This window comes from Mus musculus, chromosome 14 (assembly GCF_000001635.26).
Source record: "Mus musculus strain C57BL/6J chromosome 14, GRCm38.p6 C57BL/6J".
In the NCBI taxonomy this organism is placed as follows: Eukaryota; Metazoa; Chordata; class Mammalia; order Rodentia; family Muridae; genus Mus; species Mus musculus.
Genome location: NC_000080.6, coordinates 78,080,731 through 78,101,599, shown reverse-complemented (window position 1 = coordinate 78,101,599; position 20,869 = coordinate 78,080,731). Strand labels below are relative to the sequence as shown.

Here is a 20,869-nt window from a genome sequence, read left to right as displayed (position 1 = left end):
ACCAGTCAAGGTCTCTTTCTGTCTTAATTCTGTCATCTACTATATGTTCCACCCTATCTAGATAGCTGTCATATAAAAAGTGTAATAAATGTGTCTATGATGTCTTCATTCGTGTCCTTGACAAAACTCGAAAAGACCAGGGCATGTCACCAAAACCTATTCACATTGATCTGTTAGCTTATTCAGGAACCTTTTGTGTAAAACAGGTTCAGGGATAGTTACAGAAGGGAGGATGAAACTTTAAAAGCCAGAAGAACATGAAATTTGCTGTGAGATTGCGCCTCCCAGGCACATCAGAGAAACTATGCACATGAAGTCTCATCAACATGGCAACCTAAATAAGACCTAAGCAAGGATAACACCAAAAAGACCATACTGACATAGAAGGCAAAGACATCAGGAGGCCTAAACCCTAGACAACTTTGTAACTAAGGAATACTGGGAGCAGGAGAAAGAGTCTTCCCAGGGAAGAGCACAGCAATTGGTTATTCAAAACCAAGGGATCGGCCCTGAAAATATCCATACGAGTAACATTATTTAGACTGAGCATTTTCTTATCAAGTTGTATTGATAATACATTGTCATATATGAGACAGTATTTTAATCTAATTTGCTTCTTTGAAAACCAGGATATGCTTGGAGGGTTTTCCATGGCTCCAGACTCCACTCCATGAAACACCGTGGATTTGTATATGCCTGGGTGGGTTTGGGGCAGGCATCTTTCTTCAAAATCATAGCTGAGAGTTATTATGGAATTGATAACTCTCCAAGCGCCATGGCAGGTGTGAACAGAACATACCCGGAGGACACAGAGACTCAAGATGCGTGAAACCTGTCAGTGGACAATGGCCGGACAAGAGGGGTAATTTTCTATTACAGTAAAATTTGTGTTACTGGAATTCCATTTTAGCTTCAGAGACCAAGGGGAGAAATCACAGACTTCAAGCAACCGTGGATTTTAGTCCTGACACCACAACTGAAGACCTGTGTCACTGAGTTTGTTTGCGGAGAGGCGTTACTGGCCCTTGATGAAAAATGCTTTAAGGAAATCTTACAAGGTGAGGGGAAAGCTGGGGAGCTGGGGAGATGGTTCAGTGGTTAAAATACTTGGCAGATAAGGCTCTAGACTGCTTCAGACTGGAGTCTGAACCCCCTAGAAACCCACCGAAGTGCCAGGTAGGTGTGGTGGCCAGCCTGGTATATCAGTCTTAGAAAGCAGGTAGAAGATCCAAGAATGAAGCTAGTTAGCAAGACTAACCCTCACTGTGAGGTCTGGGTTTGACTGGCACATGCATAAGGTAGAAGGATGCATGCAGGATGATTGATTGTTCATTAACCTCAGGCCTCTGCATGCACACTCCTCCCATACGTGTATACACACACACACACACACACACACACGCAAAACATACATAAACACCAACATGGACACACTACTCACCCATGAAAAACGAAAACAGAAAAAATATCATATGGACTGGGTAAATGACTTAGTGGGCAAAGTGCTTGCCATGGAAGTATGAGAAGGTCTGTTACATTTCAGAATACACATTAAATAAAAGATGAACATGGTAATATGCCCTTGTAATCCTAGTGTTTGGGAGCCAGGGACAAGATCTCTGGGGCTTGGTGGCCAAAGAGTCTATTCTGCTTGGCTAAGTCTGGGCCAGTGACAGAATATTTAAAACCCAAACCAAACCAAACCAAACCAAATCAAGCCAAACCAAACCAAACCAAACTAAACCAAACCAAATCAAGACAAAATGGATACCTTGATGGATAAAAACATCTAATGCTACCCATCTCTCTCTTTTACCCCTGCCCCATCTCTCTCTCTGTCTCTGTTGCTGTCTCTCTCTCTCACACACACACATGCACACACTCACACACACACTTACATGTGCATGCACACACCTGTACATATGAGCATGCATATACACACATAGGTACTTTCTATTTTTATTTAATATAACCGATTTCAGTTAGACTCTTACTATGTAGCTCAGGCTGGTCTCAAATTCTAAATCCTCTGACCACAGCTTTCCAAGCTCTGGGATTTCAGGTGAGCACTGCCGCACTTGTCTTTCCTTAGAATTTTGAAAGTTAGCCTGGTTTTGAATTTAGGGTTGGTGAGCCTAAATGTAATGTGGCTTTGTTTGATACTTTCTTACCTCTTACTTTGACACAAAGTTAAACTTTCTCAATTTTTTTCCCATTTGTACTATTCTGTAAATCATTTATCCCTGAACATTGGAATCCATTTCCCAAATTCTTTACTGTGTATCTGGCCATATGTGGTTTTGTTTGGCTGATAGTCACTGTTTCTCTTTCTAAAAATCATCATTGCAGCCAAAAATGAGATTACTAAAGCCTATTTAATCTTCTTACTTGGAAGGCCTGTGGCATCAGTATCTATGAGAGCTTTGGTCCTGGGTCTTGGAAAGCTAGGAGTTCTATGAAAAAGACCAAGGGGGGAAATAGCAGAGGAATAATGTGCTGTGAAGGACAATGTATCTGTGAAAACAGCCTCAGAGAGGACACCCAGGGGTGGGGCACAGCATGGGGCAGAGACTCCTTCCTCAGCTCTGATGTGGTGTGTTGTGGTACTGAATGCATGCACGACCAAGGGAGGAGGTCTGTATCTGCTCACCATCCTCATGGAGACGTCTGTAGCTGAAGGTATCCTGGAAAAGTGTCCCATCCACCCCGACCAGCAGGAAAGACGCAACACCACGTTGTCCTTCTTCAAGCAGGTTTATTTAGGAACACTTCACATTGCAATGCAGGAACAGGAATCTGCCGGAAAAACCCTGGGACACGCCTTAAATACCCTACTGACTCCTCCCAATCACCCCAATCATGTAACAGCAGTCCATTGGTTCACAGCAAGTGACGACACCTCAGGCGAGCTGACGAGGCATGGTGTCTGCACAGTGGGATGTGGCTAAGTCTGAGGTAATGAGGAAGTCAGGCACAGGTCATAAGACCTGACAGCCATCCTGGGAGCCATCTTGGGGAGGAGGCCGCACCTGCTCCTCACAGAAAAGAAGATCTAAGAGACAGATCTAAGCAGATAATTTCCGGATAAGAAGTATCTTCATGGCCTGTCCAGATGGCAATTATGTCTATGATATGCCACCACACTCTGTCTTGTTCTACCTGGTTGATCTATCAATTAAAATTTAACTTCATTTTGGATCCCAATTCAACTTCCTTAATTAGTATTTCCCATGAGGCCACACTTGCCCTCCTTGTCCACAGAAATGCTCGATTGCCCAAGTTCTAAGCCATGCTATAGGGGGATTACCAATATCTTAGTCCTGTGAACTATTGCTTTACCAGTGCTTTAAGCACGGGAAGGGATACATCTGATGAAACAAAAAGTCTGAAATGACCTAAACTTACTTCCAAAGGACCAGAGGATGGAAGAAAGGATAGATGTATGTGGCTAAGTAGTAGCAAGCAACAGGTCAGGCTCCACACTCACTTACAGTCCCAGCACTCCAGAGGCTGTGGCAGGGCCATCATGAGTTGCATCATTTGAAGAATGTAGGATATGTAGCACTCAGGAAAAGAAACTTCCTCTGGATCATTTAAAGCAAGAGTGGACACAATCATGTCCTAGGCACTTTTTTTCATGTCGTCCATCTGTCCTTTTCTATTGTCTTGTCTGTGTCTAACAAAGGACTTTATGCTTATTGAACGGCACATAGAACAGTGTAAGAAAAGAAAACCTCTTTTTACAGACATTTTAAATGGAATTTTTCAGGAGAAAAAGTTGCTTCGTTGACCCATACTGACTTAGGTCAGCACTCAAAACTGCAAACAGGTGTTATTAACTTACACTCACAAGTTGTTTCCAACATTTATTGTGGATATTTAGATCATTGCTTTCAATGTTGCTGCTGTTTATAGTGGATTAAGTAAGACTTAATTATTGCAAGCATGAACACACTCTTGCGCCCGCGTGCGCGCGCACGCGCGCATACACACACACACACACACACACACACACACACACACACACACACACACACGTGTCAGGGACATGAATAAGGAACACATTTTAAGATTAAAGCTCTGTGTTCAGCTTAGTTTGTGAATACTGATGGGAATGGGGAGTCCAAGGCATAGTAAGATTGTTACATTGTTTTCTTAAGGACAGGTTAAATTTAAAGAACCTGAGTACAAAGTAGGGAAACAGAGTGAATACAAAGTTTTAGATGGTCCCAAAGTCTGCTATTAATTTAGTTACAAAGTCCAGCAAAAAAAAAAAAACTTGGTTCTGAAGGCAAGAGGTATTCGTAGAAAAATTAATTACCACAAAGGAGGCCCTGTCTCCAGAATAGAAACAAAGGAAGCAAATCGAAGCCAACCAAACAAAAACCAAACAAACAGAGGAGGAAGTGGAAAAGAAAAGTTCATTTCACATTCTTAAATGTATGTATGTTGAAACCTCATGTCACAGTTTGCTTTTTATTGTGAAAAAACACTGACCCAAAGCAAGTTGCAAAAGACAGAGATTACTTGATTTATAAGTTACAGGACTTCAGCCAAGGCAGGAATGGAAGCAGAAAATCTTTAATCAAATAAATGCCAGAGAGAGAGAGAGAGAGAGAGAGAGAGAGAGAGAGAGAGAGAGGCTACTCTGATATGGGTAATTCCTCAGTTGAAGTTTCCTCTTCCCAGGTAACCCCAGTTTATGTCAAGTTTACAAGAACTAACCAGCATACCTTAACCCAAATCTTACCCTGAGACTCAGAAGACACTCGCAGCATACAGCTCTCAGCCATTCCAGAGGCAACACTGTTCCTCTGTATAAACTGCCCTCTGAGGGTTAAGCTGTCCCTGTGTCCCATAAGCCAATGATCTTCTATAGCCAGTGTAGCTTCCTTATGAACAGTTTCTGTTGACCGCTTCAAATTTACATTATAACATCCTTTGACTTTCTAGGTCCAGCAAACACTTTGCTGACTGCTACTATGCCCTGCTCCAGGGGCACTGCAGGAGAACTTGTGGGATCAAGTCTTCTTTTAACCTCTAAAAAGGTTATATAAAACCTTTTATTTAAGCTTAAGAGTCTGGGATGAGCATATCCTTTCAAATGGCAGTCAATATTGTCTCCTCTATAAAAATTCTGCTTGCAATTAGTTTTATTCTATTTGAAAAGTTTTGTTAGAAACTACTGGGTTTTGGTTTGTTTGTTTGTTTGTTTTTTATTTTGTTTTTTGTTCTGTCCTAAATTGAAGCTATCAAGCATCTTATTACTTTTAAATCTTAAGACACTGTCTAAAAAAGTTTCCAGCTCATTATTGGAAACCATCTGCCAGTCAGTCAGTCAGTCATCTTCCATTTTCTTTTTCAAAGTTTCAATCTTTAATGACATAGGCAAACATTGGACACATTTTGAAGTTCTTAGGCCTTTTGCCTGACCTCTTGGATCCCAGATCCCAGGGCCTTCTTACGTTATTGCTGATGTTTGTTACACAGGATCCACTTGCTTCCAGGTTCATCATTACTCTACTTTGTCTTAGCGGTAGGAAAACTGCAAATGCATTTCCCAGAATTCCTTGTAAGTTGGCATCCAGGGGAGACATGACATGGGTTTCTGGGGAAAACAGCTAGTTGTCATTGTCTCATCCCCTCTGACGTGTGCTTTATCTATGTTGGTGGCAGCACCAGCAGTAAGGACAACAGCGGTTGTGGCCGCAGTCATATCAGCCATTAGGGCAAGAACATTGAAGCAAGCATATGGGGTGACTGTAGAAGTCTGTATCAAGTCATGCTTTCTTTGTATTGAAGGTAGTTGAGTGTAATAACTTAGTAATGACTATGTAATTGTTAGGACAACCCAATCTTGCCTTGTTTTATCCCAGCTACGACTAGTACTTCTGAAACTTGCTGCCTAAGATAAACAGCTTCCTTATCAAACCTCTGCATCTGTTGGTATGTCCCTGCTTGGGCAGACACTACAGCACACTGTAATGAATGAGCATGGGTGTGCAGCATCCGCTGATGCCTTGTGTCCTGGGAGGCATTATCGTATTCTGTAAAAACATCCAAAGAAGACTCAAGGGGCAACCCCAGCTCTGCACACGCAGTTCTTTCTCTCCCGGGAGAGAATAAGCAGGCCTTCAGATCCTGTGTGAGGCTTCGTGTTCTCCACTGGCACTGACTGATCTCGTCTGGGCCACGCTTATTTCCAGAAGGAATGTATTCAAATTATTGACAAGAGTTGCAAGCCTTTATTTCTGTTGAGCACTTTCTTCGGTAAGCCATGTGATTCAACACACTTATCTCCCTGAGCCTTTTCTTCCCTTCAGCTGAAGAATTTTCAATCCATGTTTTCTTTTGACATCTCTACTTTCATTTTTCTCTCAAGCTCTTTCTCTTTGTAGATAAATTGTATTCAGAGGGATTTTATTTTTCAATCCTTCCCTTCATAGGTAACAATTTTAATTAATTTTAGTAGGTGTATATAATAAGTTTATGGCATTCCATACATGTGTATGATTGTAACTCATTCATTTGCCCCCCTCACCCTCTCTTGTCACCCTTGCCCTTCCTGCCAGTGCTGTCTCTCCCTGCAAATTGTCCTCTTTTATTTTTTATCTTTAATATATATATGAATATATATACCCAAGCTTCATATGTATATATACATATACACATACACACACACACATAGCCAAGCTTCATATGTGAGAAAAAGCATGTGAGTTTTCTTTTCTTTAATATTTCCCAGTGTCCTCTCTTCCTCCCCACATCTTCTAACCCTTAATCACATATGTATTCTGTGTATGAAAAATCATGACACTCATATTTCTGAGTCTGTCTCATTTTGCTTACTATATCCTTAAGTTTCACCCATTTCTCAAAATGAAATACTTTTAGTCTTCTTTATGGCTGAAAATATTTCATTGAATATATGTACATTTTAAAAATCCATTCATCTGTTCATCTATATATGTGTTGGTTCTGTGCCTTGCCTGTGTAAATACTGCTGCGGGGAACAGAGGAGAGAATGGGAGTCAATCAAAAAGTGACGTATGAGAAAGAAAATCGGTAAGTATCCTAAATACTTACCCTAATAATCACAGATATGTGTAGTTCTTGTGATCCATCATAAAAAAAAAAAGCTTCTTTTTTAGCAGATGGAAACCTTTACAGAAATCCACAACTGTCCAAATGTGGAAAACAACTGGCCATGGGGTGCCCAGCACTGGCTGATACATTTATAACACAACCCCTACCACCCTACCACCCTACTAACAAGGTTCAGGTGATGTCAAAGAAGAGAGGCCCCCACAAGACAGGAACCAGAGTACCAGCAAGACTGCTGCAAGATTGTGTGTTCTCAATATGACAGGGAAGCTGCACTTCTGAGATGCTGAATCAAACTTTAAATCAACCACAGCAGTTGGCGTGTCAGTGTGGATGGTAGACTCTCACGGGACCCAACTGTAGATGAGGGGCTACAGTCTTGTAGTGGAATTATTTATTTCTATCCCAATTTTAAATAACTTTACTGGATACAAGTCTTGATTGGCAGTTATTTTCTTTGGGTGCTTGAAATTGGACCGTCAATACTCTGCTATGAGTCACGATGGCTTTAGGGTTTGGGTTGTGATTTCATTCACTCTTAAGTTCTCTCTTTTGGAAGTGAGTTGGTATTTTCCCCTCACAGGTTTTAATACCATTTATTTGCTTTGTAGCTTTTGACATCTTGACTGGAATGTACTACAGAGATTCTTTTTTCAGATAGGAACAGTTGGGGTTATCAATTATCTTTTATTTAAATGTCCGTTTTCATCCCTAGTTGGGGATAATTATTATTAGTTTTTATTTCTTAGGCTTTTAGTTTTCACCTGAGATTCTTTACCTACCCTGTGGATCCTTAGGTTTGGTGTCTGGGTTGTATCCTGAATTACCGAAAGTTGTGGTAATTAAAAATAAACTACCAAACCCAGACACTATTGCATATGCCAGCAAGATTTTGCTGAAAGGACCCACCCTGATATAGCTGTCTCGTGTGAGGCTATGCCAGTGCCTGGCAAATACAGAAGTGGATGCTCACAGTCATCTATAGGATGGAACACAGAGCCCCCAATGGAGAAGCTAGAGAAAGCACCCAAGGAGCTGAAGGGGTCTGCAACCCTATAAGTGGAACAACAATATGAACTAACCAGTACCCTCAGAGCTCGTGTCTCTAGCTGCATATGTAGCAGAAGATGGCCTAGTCGGCCATTGTTGGGAAGAGAGGCCCCTTGGTATTGCAAACTTTATATGCCTCAGTACAGGGGAACACCAGGGCCAAGAAGTCGGAGTGGGTGGGTAGGGGAGCTGGGCAGGGGGAGGGTATAGGGAACTTTCGGGATAGCATTTGAAATGTAAATAACGAAAATGTCTTATAAAAAGGCAAAAAAATAAAAATAAAAATAAAACTCTTAAGTGTTTCCAAAAATTTTAAAAAAGACAAAAATAAACACAGAGTGCTTTGGCTTTTCTGTGTTGGTGTTCTTCATCTCACTTGATGATTATTCCCACTGTGATTTCTATATTTGAGCCATTGAAGTTTTCATTTCAAACATTTCCTTAAAAATATATAGCATTCTAACTAACTCTGAGAATTTCATACGCGTATAAAATGTATTTTGTTCATATTTATCCAACTCTTTCTAACTGCTCCCAGATAAATCCTCTAAGCCCTGGCCCCCTCCCAACGTCATGTCCTATTTTTAATAACCACAGGTCTTCGTGTTGTCCATATACTCCTGCATGCGAGGGTATCTACGGGGTCACAGTTGACTTATCAGTGGGCATAGCTCAACACAAACAGACTCTCCGTATCCCAGACACCATCCACTGTCAAGAGCGCCCCCTCTAGGTGTGAGGGTTCGTGAGCTCCTCTCCCCTTTGTACTGAAATGCTGCCCAGTTTTACCTTATGCAGGTATCTGGCAGGCAAACAGCCACTGTGAGTTCACGAGTATGAATGTGGTCCTATCCTGTCCTGTTACTTTCAGAAGACACGGTTTTCCACGTTTCCTCCCCGAGCTTTGACTTCTGGCTCTTGCAGTGTTACTGCCTGCTGTTCCATGATGGCCCTGAGCCTGAAAGGATGTCCCATTTATGTCTGAGCATGCCACAGACTTGTCCTCTGCACTTTGATAAGTCGTGAGTTTCCGTATTAACCACCATTCACTAACAAAGACGCTTCTCTAATGAATTCTGGGAACAGCCCTAGTCTACGGTTACAGAGAAAGGAATTTAGAAGGTGGTTGGATACTGTGTTCATTTAAGAAATTAATAGCAGTAGACTCACCTCTAAGACATATGAGTTCCCTAGCCATGAGTCCTTGGCTGGATGTACAGTACCAAACATAAACTTTGTCCTGCAGAGTGGCCTTAAATCCAATTAGAAAGTAGTTGGCTACTCCCATAGCATGCATACTCTTATTGTACCCATGCAACTATCTTGCTGTCAGTCACTATTATAGCTCGTAGGCTTCACAACTTGATAAGGCTATTCCTATCCTCTAAAGGTACTCAAATCTAAAGATTCAGTGCTGGGATTCACCTAGGAGTTAGAAGATTCAGGGCTTTTCTTTCTCCATTTGGGTTACCTCACTCAGTCTAGAGTTTTTCACTTCTATCTTACAACTTTCTAATTCTTTTCTTTAAAACTGAATAAAATTTAATCATGTATGGATATTGTGTTGATTTGGATGAGAAATGTCTCCCATAGTCACATTATTTGAACACTTGGTCCCCAGTTGGTGGCGCTCTATGGAACTTTTAGAGAGTGGAACCTTGCTGGAGGAAGTATGGCACTGGCATCTTTGAGTGTATAGTCTTGCTCTTCTTTGTGTTCTCTCTCTGACTCCTGTGTGAGAAATATGATTAGCCAGGCATTTGCTCCTGTGGCTATCCCTCCTGGCCTGTTGCCGTGCTTCCCCTGACTGTCTTAATGGGTTCTATCCTTCTGTAACCCTTCTTCCCTTAAGGTATTTATGTCAGAGCGTTCTATCTGAGCAGCAGGGACATAATTTATACTGGTTTGCTGTTTTCTTTACCAGTCATCAGTTGATGGACACCTAGGCTGTATGTGTATCTTTGATATTTTGAGTAGAGCAGTGATGAACATGGATGAGCACCTAGCTCTGTAGTAGCAAGTAGGGTCCAACTATTTGCCCAGGGGTGGTGGGGCTGGCTTACACAGATCTCTATCTAAATATCTATCTAAATGTCTGTCATTTGTTTTCTTAATCTTAGCTATTCCAACGTGGGTGAGATGCATTTTCACATTCTCTATTCACTTTTCCTTACTGAGTTTCTTACTCACGAAATCAAGTTTCCAATCCATGGTGCCAGTTCCCATCTATGTTTCTCCTCTCCTCTCTGGATCCTGAATTGATTTTCTTGCTTTATCTGATTGTTTGCATCCACCCTGCAGTCACTGATAGCATGTATAAATTCTGAGTCTGTTTATCCAGCGTTTCATTCATTCCAGTGTCTTTGCCTTTTCTAAAGCTATGAATATTTGGAAGAATAAAATTTTCTTGATTTTTCATGGTTTTGGTCCTTTCTGTGTTGTGGTTTAGGCATCTGTTGGGATGGATATCTTTTTTGACTTCTGTGAGTCTCTTAGTGAACAGTCTTTACTGGAGGGCCCAATATCTAGCACCATTCACCATGCAGGTAATAACTGTATGAACTGTATGAAATCAATAACATCAGACAAAAATTGGATATAGAAATATTCTTAACACCAATTTTAACCAACTGCTAAACTGCCAATAGAAAAGCAAATTACAAAACTAATGAAGTTTTATTCTGTTGAACTGGTACTGTGCCTAGTGCGGTCAAGGATAAATGGCTCAAAGGTTTAAATCATTTTTTTGTGTACCTGGAGCTGCTTCTGAGCTCGGTTAGCTTTGCAGCCTGTGGGCCAGGCCGGTTCCCACTCAGACTTCCTAGCTTGTACATCTTGATAATGATTAAGTCAAGGGGTATCTCCTGTGGGAGAGGTCAATGGAGCTCTGAGGTCTGTTGCTAAAGGACCACACCAGTGCTTCCCAATCTTGGTCAGTACTAATCGTGCTACTGGATAAAGGAGTGTGCAGTGGTGTTCACTGGGCCCGAGAACTTCATGGTAAAGAGGAAGCTATGCAGTTCCAAAGCCTTGTTGACTTCTGGGTTGAGGCTATCAATCTTCTTGGAATTACCTATTTCTGACCAAAAAGAATAGGGTCACCAGCCTTGGTAGTCTAAGCCTCCTACTACTTGAACTTTCTAATCATTTCCATATGAAGTTCTTGTTTCATCAAGTCACCCCAATGTTTTCACGCCTGCTCACTAGCTCAGTCATAAGCAATACACTCTCAGTCATGATGATTTGGGAATGGCTCCAGAGTGGAGAGAGTGCCACAGTGGACTTTTCCAGAGCTGAGTTGTGGCATACACAACTCTGTCACACCGAATCCCCAGGATTTAGAACTTGTGAGAACTGAAAATGTACTCTGTGTGTAGAACTGACTCTCTTCATACATAGATGAAGAGACACATACGTGTGTGTGTGTGTGTGTGTGTGTGTGTGTGTGTGTGTGTGTAGGGTGTGTGTGTGTATGTGTTTCCCTCATGCCATACAGTGTGCATGTGAAGGTCAGAAGGAAACTCAGGAGAGTTGGTTCTCTCCAGTGTGGGACTTAAGTATGAAATACAGGTTGTCAGTCTTGGCAGCAAGCATCTTTACCCAGTGAGCCATCTCACCAGTCCTTTGGTTGGCTGGCTTACATTGTGGAACAGTCTTTGGCTCGCTTTCTCCCACTGGGGAGCCTGGTAGACTGGCTCTTCATTTTTGGCTGCTCAGTCTTTGTGTTTCTCCAAGCGTTTCAGCTGTCTCTGGATTCTTTCATGCTTTCTTGTGCCCTTCTCGGTTTTCTCTCTTTGCATAAGTTCCCTTTTATATCTGACTTCTCACAGTCCTAACATTACGTGGAGATTGCTTCTAATCTTCCATCTTGGTACACACTTCACACAGCCCCAGAAAAGGTACTCTTGAGACATAATTCCATTCCAGTAAGGAAAATCAGCAAGTGCAGCATCTTTTGCCACATATGTAGCTTCTAACCAACATGGGTATAGATATTGCCTATTCTCCCCCAAGAAATATGAAGGGGGCATTGCATTAAACTATGAAGTAATTCTATATGCTTTCACAGTTAAATTCCTGCTTTTGTGTATGGAGGAACCATTACTTCACCATTTTGAGCAAGAGAATGAGTGTTTCTGACTCCATATTTGGGGAATACGCATCGAGTAGCCTGTTGTATTAATAGATTTCTTTACCTTTAATCCTTAGCATCTACCTACAAGAACTTTTCTGCAATGTCTTCATATAATGCAGATATGATAGGCTTAGAAGTTGACTCTTCATTAGACATGAAACTTAGAATAACAACAAAAACCTTCAACTGTGCTCTTGAATGTCACCCAGAAACAGAAAGGCATGCAGCCAACTTTCCCCAGCTCTTTGTCCCATATCCTGGTGTTGCTTGGATATAGTTTTATCAACATACCGAGTTTCTGCTGCTACTGTATGACTAGAGAACACTGTAAGAACGCCGCCTTGGATATGGATGCTAGCTTTTAGAACAAGGAACCGCATTACAAGGTAAATTGTGTTTAAGTAAATCTGCCTTCTGGTTTTTGATCTCAGTTAACTTGTAGGTTGTTTTCATCATGCGTTCTCCAGGCATTTTAATCAAACTTTATTCTGTGTGGACCACTTGGATGGGCAAGATGGATTTCTTCAGCAACAGCCTAAGAAAAAGTATATGTGAGCTGTGTGCTCACATGCCACAAGAAATATCATCAGTCATTTTCTCTCTCACTCTTCGAAGACAGAAGGAATTCTTCTAGCTTTGAAGAATAGTTATTCTTTGCTCCACAGACCTGAAAAATGGGAGGAGGGATATTGGAATGATTTGAGTGAAGGGAAGAATGTATGTTTCAATCAGAGAGAATATACAGAGTATGTCTTGATTGGTATGGATCCCTGGGTACCCACTAAAGAAAAGCTTAAATAAAATATTCATAGCTTCGTTTATGAGCTTATATCATGGAAACAGAACACAAAGAGAGGCTGACAGATGTTTCTACAATAAATTTCACCTGCAGAAGATCCCCAGGGTTAGGCCAATCAGAATCTTCAAATGTGTTGAGGATTGTGTTTGTTTGTTTGTTTGTTTGTTTGTTTTTGAGACAGGGTCTCTTTATGTACTCCTGGAACTCTGTATGTAGATCAGGCTGGCCTCAAAGTCACAGAGATTTACCTGCCTCTGCCTCCCAAGAGCTGGGATTAAAGGCACGTGCCACCATACTCAGGTATTGAAATATTTTAAAGAATGTATATGTGATGAACCTCTCTCTCTCTCTCTCTCTCTCTCTCTCTCTCTCTCTCTGTGTGTGTGTGTGTGCGTGTGTGTGTGTGTGTGTGTGTGTGTGTGTGTGTGTGTGTGTGTGTGTGTATGCATGGGCATTTGTTAGGGGAGTGTAGAATGAGAAGAAGGAGGCACAAAGCAAGAGCTCTATACTCATGATCTCAGTGAATGAAACAATGAAGCAGGCATTATGACTACCATCATGAAGACCACAGGAGGGAAGCTAACAAGGGAAGAAACCCACGTCTGTTGGTCCTAAAGCCACGTGGCCACTATTCCAGGTTCTCTTCTCTAGTTAGCCTGTGGTCTAGGCATTGGTAATGGTCTGTTATAGCTAGAGAGTTTGTTGTTGCACTTGATTTGTTATGTTCTTTCTTTCTGTTGTTTGTAGTTTGTACTGCTGGTACGGGCAGAGAGGGAAATGATTGGTTTCTATTTGCCTCTGCAAGCCTGATCAACGCACCCATTTCTTTCAGTGTGTTAGGTTTTCCTCACTGGATAATCCTTAGATTCTAAACCCTAAGGCACTGAGAAAGGAGATGACATCACTGAAGGGAAGTCTATTGCTCTTACCTTTGTCTGCAGGGAGAGAAACATGAGTGTGCCCAACAGTTTATTTTTTAGCATAGTGTGGTGTGTTAAAACCAAAGATCTAAATGTGCAAGAAATGGATACACTTGTGTCTGCTGACAGATGGATTTTAGGAAATATTTAATGATCTAGGAGAGTTCATGAGATATCTGTATTGTGATTACTTTTTCCTAAAAACAAATAAAATAACAGCTAAATCAATAAATGGAAACTGGTCAAATGCCAACAAAATTTAAGGATGGATAATCTCTTTTAAGAGTTATTTATTTATGTATATGAGTGCTCTGTTTGCATGTGTGCCTGCATGACAGGAAAGGGCATCAGATCTCATTATAGATGGTTATGAGAGACTGTGTGGTTGTGGGGAATTGAACTCAGGACCTCTGCAGAGCAGCCAGTGCTGTTAACCCACAGGACAATCTCTCCAGCCTTGGATAATCTTATCTTCTTCTCTAATTTGAAAATTTTCAAACTCCTAAAGACATAGGCATTTTTTTAGAGTCATAGAACAGCACTATTTAAAACCATAAAGAAGTGACTTCCATAGACTGGAATGTCTCTACTAGCTACCCACGCGGGATGGAGGGAAGCAGGAAGGCAAGGGCTCTGCATGGTTCCTTTTGCCACAGGGAGGGAGGACAGGAAAAGATGGGGAAGTAGGAGATTGCAGAGATTACTTACTTGGAAGTAGAAAAAAAATATTTTTTTTTTTTGGAAAAAGAATTACTAATCTGCTTGCTAAATATCTTCGGTCCATCTCCAAAGCTGGTTAAACAGAATGAAAACTGATGTGTGTTTGATATCCCTTGAAGGTACAAGGTAAAGAAAAATGTGGAAAGACTTGCCCCAGAATGTTCCGCGAATACCTCGAATTCAAGTCCCAGCAGCGGCTGCTGACAATTCATTACTGAAGGTGCGAGGTCTGGTTCCTACAGGGAAGGGCTTCCCTTCTTTCTTCGGAGGGGTGGGGACTTTGTGTCCTGTCTGTGTGAGAGGTAGGTGTTGTTTGACCTGCATGCATGACTGCTGAAGGACATAGTACATGAGCCCTGACAGAGCCTCACCCTATGCACCCTTGATGGTCATGGTCTGAGAAACTGTCTTCTCCTTACATGGCTGACCCACCACCATGGGGACTCACTAATTGGCAACATCAGCAGCACGGCTTCCTGCTTGATCTGTCAGCTTCTTTCCCACCGAGCTAATTATAGCCTTTCACATAAAAACTCTCTGTAAAGAAAAAACCATTTGACTTGCATCTCTTTCAAGAAAGACAGGGGACAGTGTAAGAATATGAGGAATGTAACCTGATACTTACGTCTCAGGATGTTTATAATTTTACACAGGTAAGGAAGTTAGGCATAGTTTTTCTTGATAAAATAAAAACTGTAACTTTGAAATTTTTTATCTGATGCAAGGGACATTCCGGTGGTACTAGAGCACTTTGCTCTTGAGGTGGGCTAGCATTTATTATCTTGTCTCTCCAATCATGTGAAAGGCTTAATTAGTTACTCAGGAATGAAAGCCATTCTCTTCCTCAAATATATTCTAATACAGAAACAGTAAATTAATGTCTTGTATTGTGAGGCTTTTGGTCTTGCCACTTTGACTGCATTTACTTCTAATATAAAATTTAAAGGCTCTAGACAAGAAAAAAAGAAATAAAGAAGAAAGAGAGAAGAGAAGAGAAGAGAAGAGAAGAGAAGAGAAGAGAAGAGAAGAGAAGAGAAGAGAAGAGAAGAGAAAGGAGAAAATAACAACAACAACCAAAGCAAAACAAACCATTTTGTCTCATAGACTTCTGATTTTGTCCCCCACAAAATGTCTAACAAGTAAATGTCACCTTAACCTATATTTATAGATAATAGCTTAAGTGCAGTTTTCCCCACATAGTTTTCAGTTGGCCTTGATATTTCTTTTGTTTTGGTATTTCACATCCAAGACAACTATTTTAACTTGATATTTCTAGGATGCGATGCCATTTGAGCATCTATCTCTATTCCTCACTGGAACTTTCCACTGAACACCTCAGCTGTCTGGAATCCCCCATACTTCAGGCCCTGTATGTATTCTCACAACCTACTTTTCTCAGTTAAGGACCAATAAAATTCTTATATCCCAGAAGCCTTTACATCTCCCTCAGAATGCAACCATGACTTACATCACCTAGCACCATTTCCTTCACTGTTTTCAGCATTGTCATACAAGGAGAATATTGTTTACACAAATGGTGAAGGGAAATTTCCTGATTATTCATGTCCCATGTACTTTTAAAACAGGTGTCACCCTAAGAGAAGCATCTTATTCCTATGGACACTCATTTTGAATGTATCACACACTTTTAATTACGTAGGGATTTATCAAAGTCGCCTCTTGGTTCTGACAGGACCTAAATCAAGGGCAGAGGTGCTACTTGTACAGCATCATGAGGATTTATGACTCCAGGCCCCAGTGGAAGGCCCTGCAGACCCGCTACATTCACAGCCTTGGGTACCAACAGCATCTGGGTGAGTTTAACTACCTTAACCAGGCATACCAGTAGGTGACTTATTGATTACAGCCAGAAGTCACATCTCCAGATAAATAATTCTGGAAGAATGGCCTCTGCCGACCTATTTTATCAACATGGTTGGCTAACCAAGTTTAAAAATGATTATCCCTGACAATAGACAGTGAAGTTTTATAGGTGAATTAAGAGGGTTTAAAGAAATTAGAGTATCGATTCTTATAAAATGTTAACAACTCTCTGAGATTTATATGAACTTGATCTAGTAGATCAATATCCCTGGACTTGGAAAGCCAGCATAAGCTCAAACGATGGCTCCCCTCCTTACTGTTTGTGTAAGATCAAAGTTAGTTTACTCCCAACAATAATGGCTACATTGTTTGAGCATTTGGCATAGTCCATACATCCAGCCAAGAACATAATGTACAATGTCTCACTATCTTCCTGCTTTATCATTATGGAGCCAGAACCACAGACAAATCCTGTAATTTGGTGAAGACCATTCAGCCAGTCATTGTCAATGAGGACTTCAGGAAAGAGGTGGCTTCTCTAAGGACCATAGCTTCTATCTGCTCATACTTTGCTCTTTCTCCTTTTCTACCAAATCCATTTCTATTTTACAAAGCACAGATGACACCGTGGTTTCCGAAGACATGGACAGATCATGAGCATCAGGTTCCTGGAAGGCCTCATTGCTACTAAGTCCTTTATCTTACAAGAACGTCTCTAGTTGCTCGCCCCTTCTACCGCACAATTCTCTCAACTCAGGCAGAAAACTGAAACCTAGACCAGTTAAATAACTTGACCAGGGTCATCCAACTAGTAAGCAAGGACCTGGGATTTGGTGATTACTGAAAGCTATCTTAAGTGTGATGGAAGCACCATTGCATGGCTCTGTTTTCAGAGATAAATAGCAAAGAAGCCTAAAAGCTTAAACGCAGATACAGTTAATAGTCTTCATAAAAGCTAACTGCCATCTTACTAAAATGCAGATTCTCAGGCCTTGCTCTCTGGGTTTCTAATTCAGAAGGTCTTTGAAGAGAGTGGGGTTCTAAATTATAATGGGTATTTCTTTAAACACAAGGATCCAGAGAATCCAGTGGGCACTGTAAAGACTGTACTTTGAGAAACACTGAAAGAAATCATTCATATCTTTTAAATCAGGTATTACCCTTCTTTGCATTAAAAAAATTGTGCTATCGAAGACAAGTAACATGGGAAGTCTACTCAAAGTTCACGTTTCTTTCCAAACATGCAAGTGGAGGACTATAGTCACTTTTGTCAGTTAGCTCTTCTCATTCATGTGACAGAAAATCTGCCAGAAATCACTTTGGTTAGGAAGGACTTATTTTGGCTCATGATATCCAGAGGTGTCAGTCCTTCGTGGCAGGGAAGGAGTGTCAGAAGACAGCTTTTCACACCCTGCCAGCCAAGAGGAAGAGAACTGGGGGCGTGAGTAGTCAGCTGGCTTTCTCCTGTTTTCCTTTTCTTTTCCTCTAGCTCTGCAGTCCATGGCCTGGTGCCAAGCACACTCAGGATGAGTCTCCCAGCTAATTTTCTTTAGAAATACCTGCACACCCGTACCTACAAGGCATACCTCAACAATCTTTAGACTATTTCTAAGGCCATTCAGATTGACAGCAAGGATTACCCATCATGTTCACTGAAGGAAAAATAAGGCAAACCAAGTGATAAACACCTTCTGTTCTCAAAGATAGTATAACCAGGGCCTGCTAATCACAGAAGTAGAACTTTTGTACACCTCTTTGTTGTTGTTGTTGTTGTTTTGTTTTGTTTTTTTGTTTTGTTTTGTTTTGTTTGTAAAAATTGTTGGGCTGAAGAAATGGCTCTATGGTTAAGAGCATTTGCTACTCTTGCAAAGAACCTGAATTCAGTTCCTAGCATTCAATTGGCTCATCACCACCTGGGAAGGCAGCTCTGGGGGTTCTTTCACACTCTTCTGGCCTCTAGGGACAGCAGGCACACATGTGGTACACATCCACACAATCAGGTAGAACTCTCATACACATAAAACAGAACGAAATACATCTTTCCGAGATGAATGTTGACACTGAAGTCCCTCTCATCCCTCCCCTCCCCAGGTTACATCACTCAACAGGAGGCCTTGTCTTGTGCTGCTGTGCTTAGACATTCAACCATGCGAGCCTCAGCCACGGTTGCTCCTCAAAGGACTATTCTCCCCAGAGTCTTCAGCCATGCAAAGAAGGGTCAACCAGCAAAACCTGGGTTTAGAGTCGGATCCAGAGCCTCCCTGCACAGCATGCTGAGCACCAAGACCTTAGACAAGGCATAGTCTCTGAAATGGGCAGCTCATCTGTGTATTCTTGGCATTTTAGTGGGTGCTTGGTATGAGTTTACTGAATGACAACGAAGAAAAGAATACTAAGTTGAACTCTAGACCTACACATAATCCCTCCACCACATAAATGCTGCCAATAAGAACAAGTTGGAAGATCTGAAAGCGATTGAGCAGTGAATAAGCAAGCTTTAGCACAAATAATCTGTAAAGTAAATGGGCTTTCAAAGCTTTCAGTGTAAAAGCTTCTATAGTTCCATTCTCCCAGAGAAAACTGCAGAACAGCAGGAAGGGACAAGGGGCAGCACCTCCAGCCCTGGGTGAGCACTGCCCACTGCACATCTGAAAATACATGAACCCACACAGTCAATACAGATTAGGGAGGTTTCTGGAGTCACAATGTTAGTGATAAGTGGCATGTGCCTCTTCCTATCCCCAGCCCAACTAAGCAATAATATTTACTTTGGTTCTGCAGTTTCTGGTTCTAGCCTGACTCAGTCACTTTGTGTTGTTTTGAAATTTGTGTTTATCAGCCTATTACTGCCAGGATGACTCTATACAGCTGCAATTGGCCTTGACATGGGTAAGATAATTCATGCACACACCTGCCCCTAGCAGTCACAAACACTCTCAGCAGAACAGAAAATAGCCCCAAAGAATTGATCTCATGTCTTATCTCTGAAGATGTTAAGACCATATACAAGACCATGCAAATGGGCAAATAATGAGATAGCTGCTGGGTGAGCCTCTTTCAAATACCACAGCATTGTATTAGCTATGTTCAGTAGTGACTTTCTTTATCAGAGATTATCCTGTGTGTGCTAAAAATTAGTAATCCCATACAGCCAAGTTAAAAACCGGTCACGTTCCTTCTCTTTGTCTTTTAAAAACATGTCATTCCTATCAGCCAGTCATGTCTGTCGGTCACCACATGAAGAAATCAGTTGGGAAAGAACTTAGTTGACAAGAGAAATGGAACGTTCATCTGAACAGGAAGATGTTTCAACATTACCAGACCCCTTTCCAGCCAAATTCAGAAAGAACCGAAATCCCTCAAACCCTCCTTGGTGATGGCTGTCTTCTCTCTACATCCATTAACATCAAAGTCATAAGATCTGTCCAAAGCTTCTGAAGACCCTCATTGTAGAGTTTACGATTCTCCCTGACTTTTCTTTGGGTGGGGCAAGGGGCATCGGCGTCCCACCAGTCCATTGGGAAGTCTTGGGAAAGCAGTACTCACCTTTGACCAGATGGAGACTATCCTGCTGTGGCTCATACTGTCCATCATTAACAGGAGAGACTAAGGGGCCATTTACTCAATCAAGAAGAAGCCTCTTGACAACAGCAACTCCTGTACTGACTCAAGTACTCTAAGTAGATCACACTGTTAAAACAGGGGTTGTTAGGGAAGCTTTTTAAAAAAAAAAATCAAAAAAACAACCGAGGTGAACTGTGAGGTAACTCTCATGATAGAGGATGGGGGCAGCCCTACCAGTCTACGCTAACCTTCCCCAGTCTCCACACAAGCCTTTTATCTCTGAACTGCTGACATGTACCTTGTCTTGGACTGCTTTTGTAATTTGATTGGCCTAGATCCCTGCTGAGTGAGCATTAGTTCCTGGTACAGAATAACAATAATAACAAGCAGGTGGGGGTCTGTGCTGTAACCTTGCATCAAAAATAAATAAACAAATAAATAAATAAATAAATAAATAAATAAATAAATAAAATCTCAGACACTGATTTTTTGGCACGAGCTTTTACAGTCCTCTGGGCTGGTGAATGTCATAGGCACATAACAAGGACAAATGGATTTAACAGATGCAAATCAGCATGGAGTCCATCTTTCCAGTTCCCCCTTCTGAGAAGATAATGCCCCTCATAGCTAGAGTCCCACACTTGAAGCTTGGGGGGATGTGGTAGGTTAACGAGCTAAAAAAAAAGATGCTCACAGAAAAGGACTCTGAGAAAGATAATCGAGGAGGTAGAAAGGACACATGAAGGTTTTAGG

At 41.4% G+C, this 20,869-nt stretch overlaps 1 protein-coding gene across 1 annotated transcript; it reads left to right on the top strand.

Annotated features, from left to right (window-relative positions):
• Window positions 1-12,592: 12,592 nt before the first annotated feature.
• Window positions 12,593-20,576, top strand: Fam216b (family with sequence similarity 216, member B). Its single transcript, NM_177629.4, has 4 exons — window positions 12,593-12,675; window positions 14,848-14,948; window positions 16,422-16,542; window positions 18,644-20,576. Exons 2-4 carry the CDS (start codon window positions 14,865-14,867, stop codon window positions 18,853-18,855), a joined length of 417 nt encoding a protein of 138 aa, NP_808297.1. The 5' UTR covers window positions 12,593-12,675; window positions 14,848-14,864; the 3' UTR covers window positions 18,856-20,576.
• The last annotated feature ends 293 nt before the right edge of the window (window positions 20,577-20,869 follow it).

What these genes read in the sequence shown, in the direction of transcription:
- Fam216b (NM_177629.4), top strand. Translation starts at nt 14,865, where the DNA reads ATGTGGAAAGACTTGCCCCAGAATGTTCCGCGAATACCTCGAATTCAA. An exon ending in CTGACAATTCATTACTGAAG is followed by an intron (nt 14,949 to 16,421) that starts GTGCGAGGTCTG and finishes TGGTTCTGACAG; the next exon opens with GACCTAAATCAAGGGCAGAG. An exon ending in TGGGTACCAACAGCATCTGG is followed by an intron (nt 16,543 to 18,643) that starts GTGAGTTTAACT and finishes TCCCCTCCCCAG; the next exon opens with GTTACATCACTCAACAGGAG.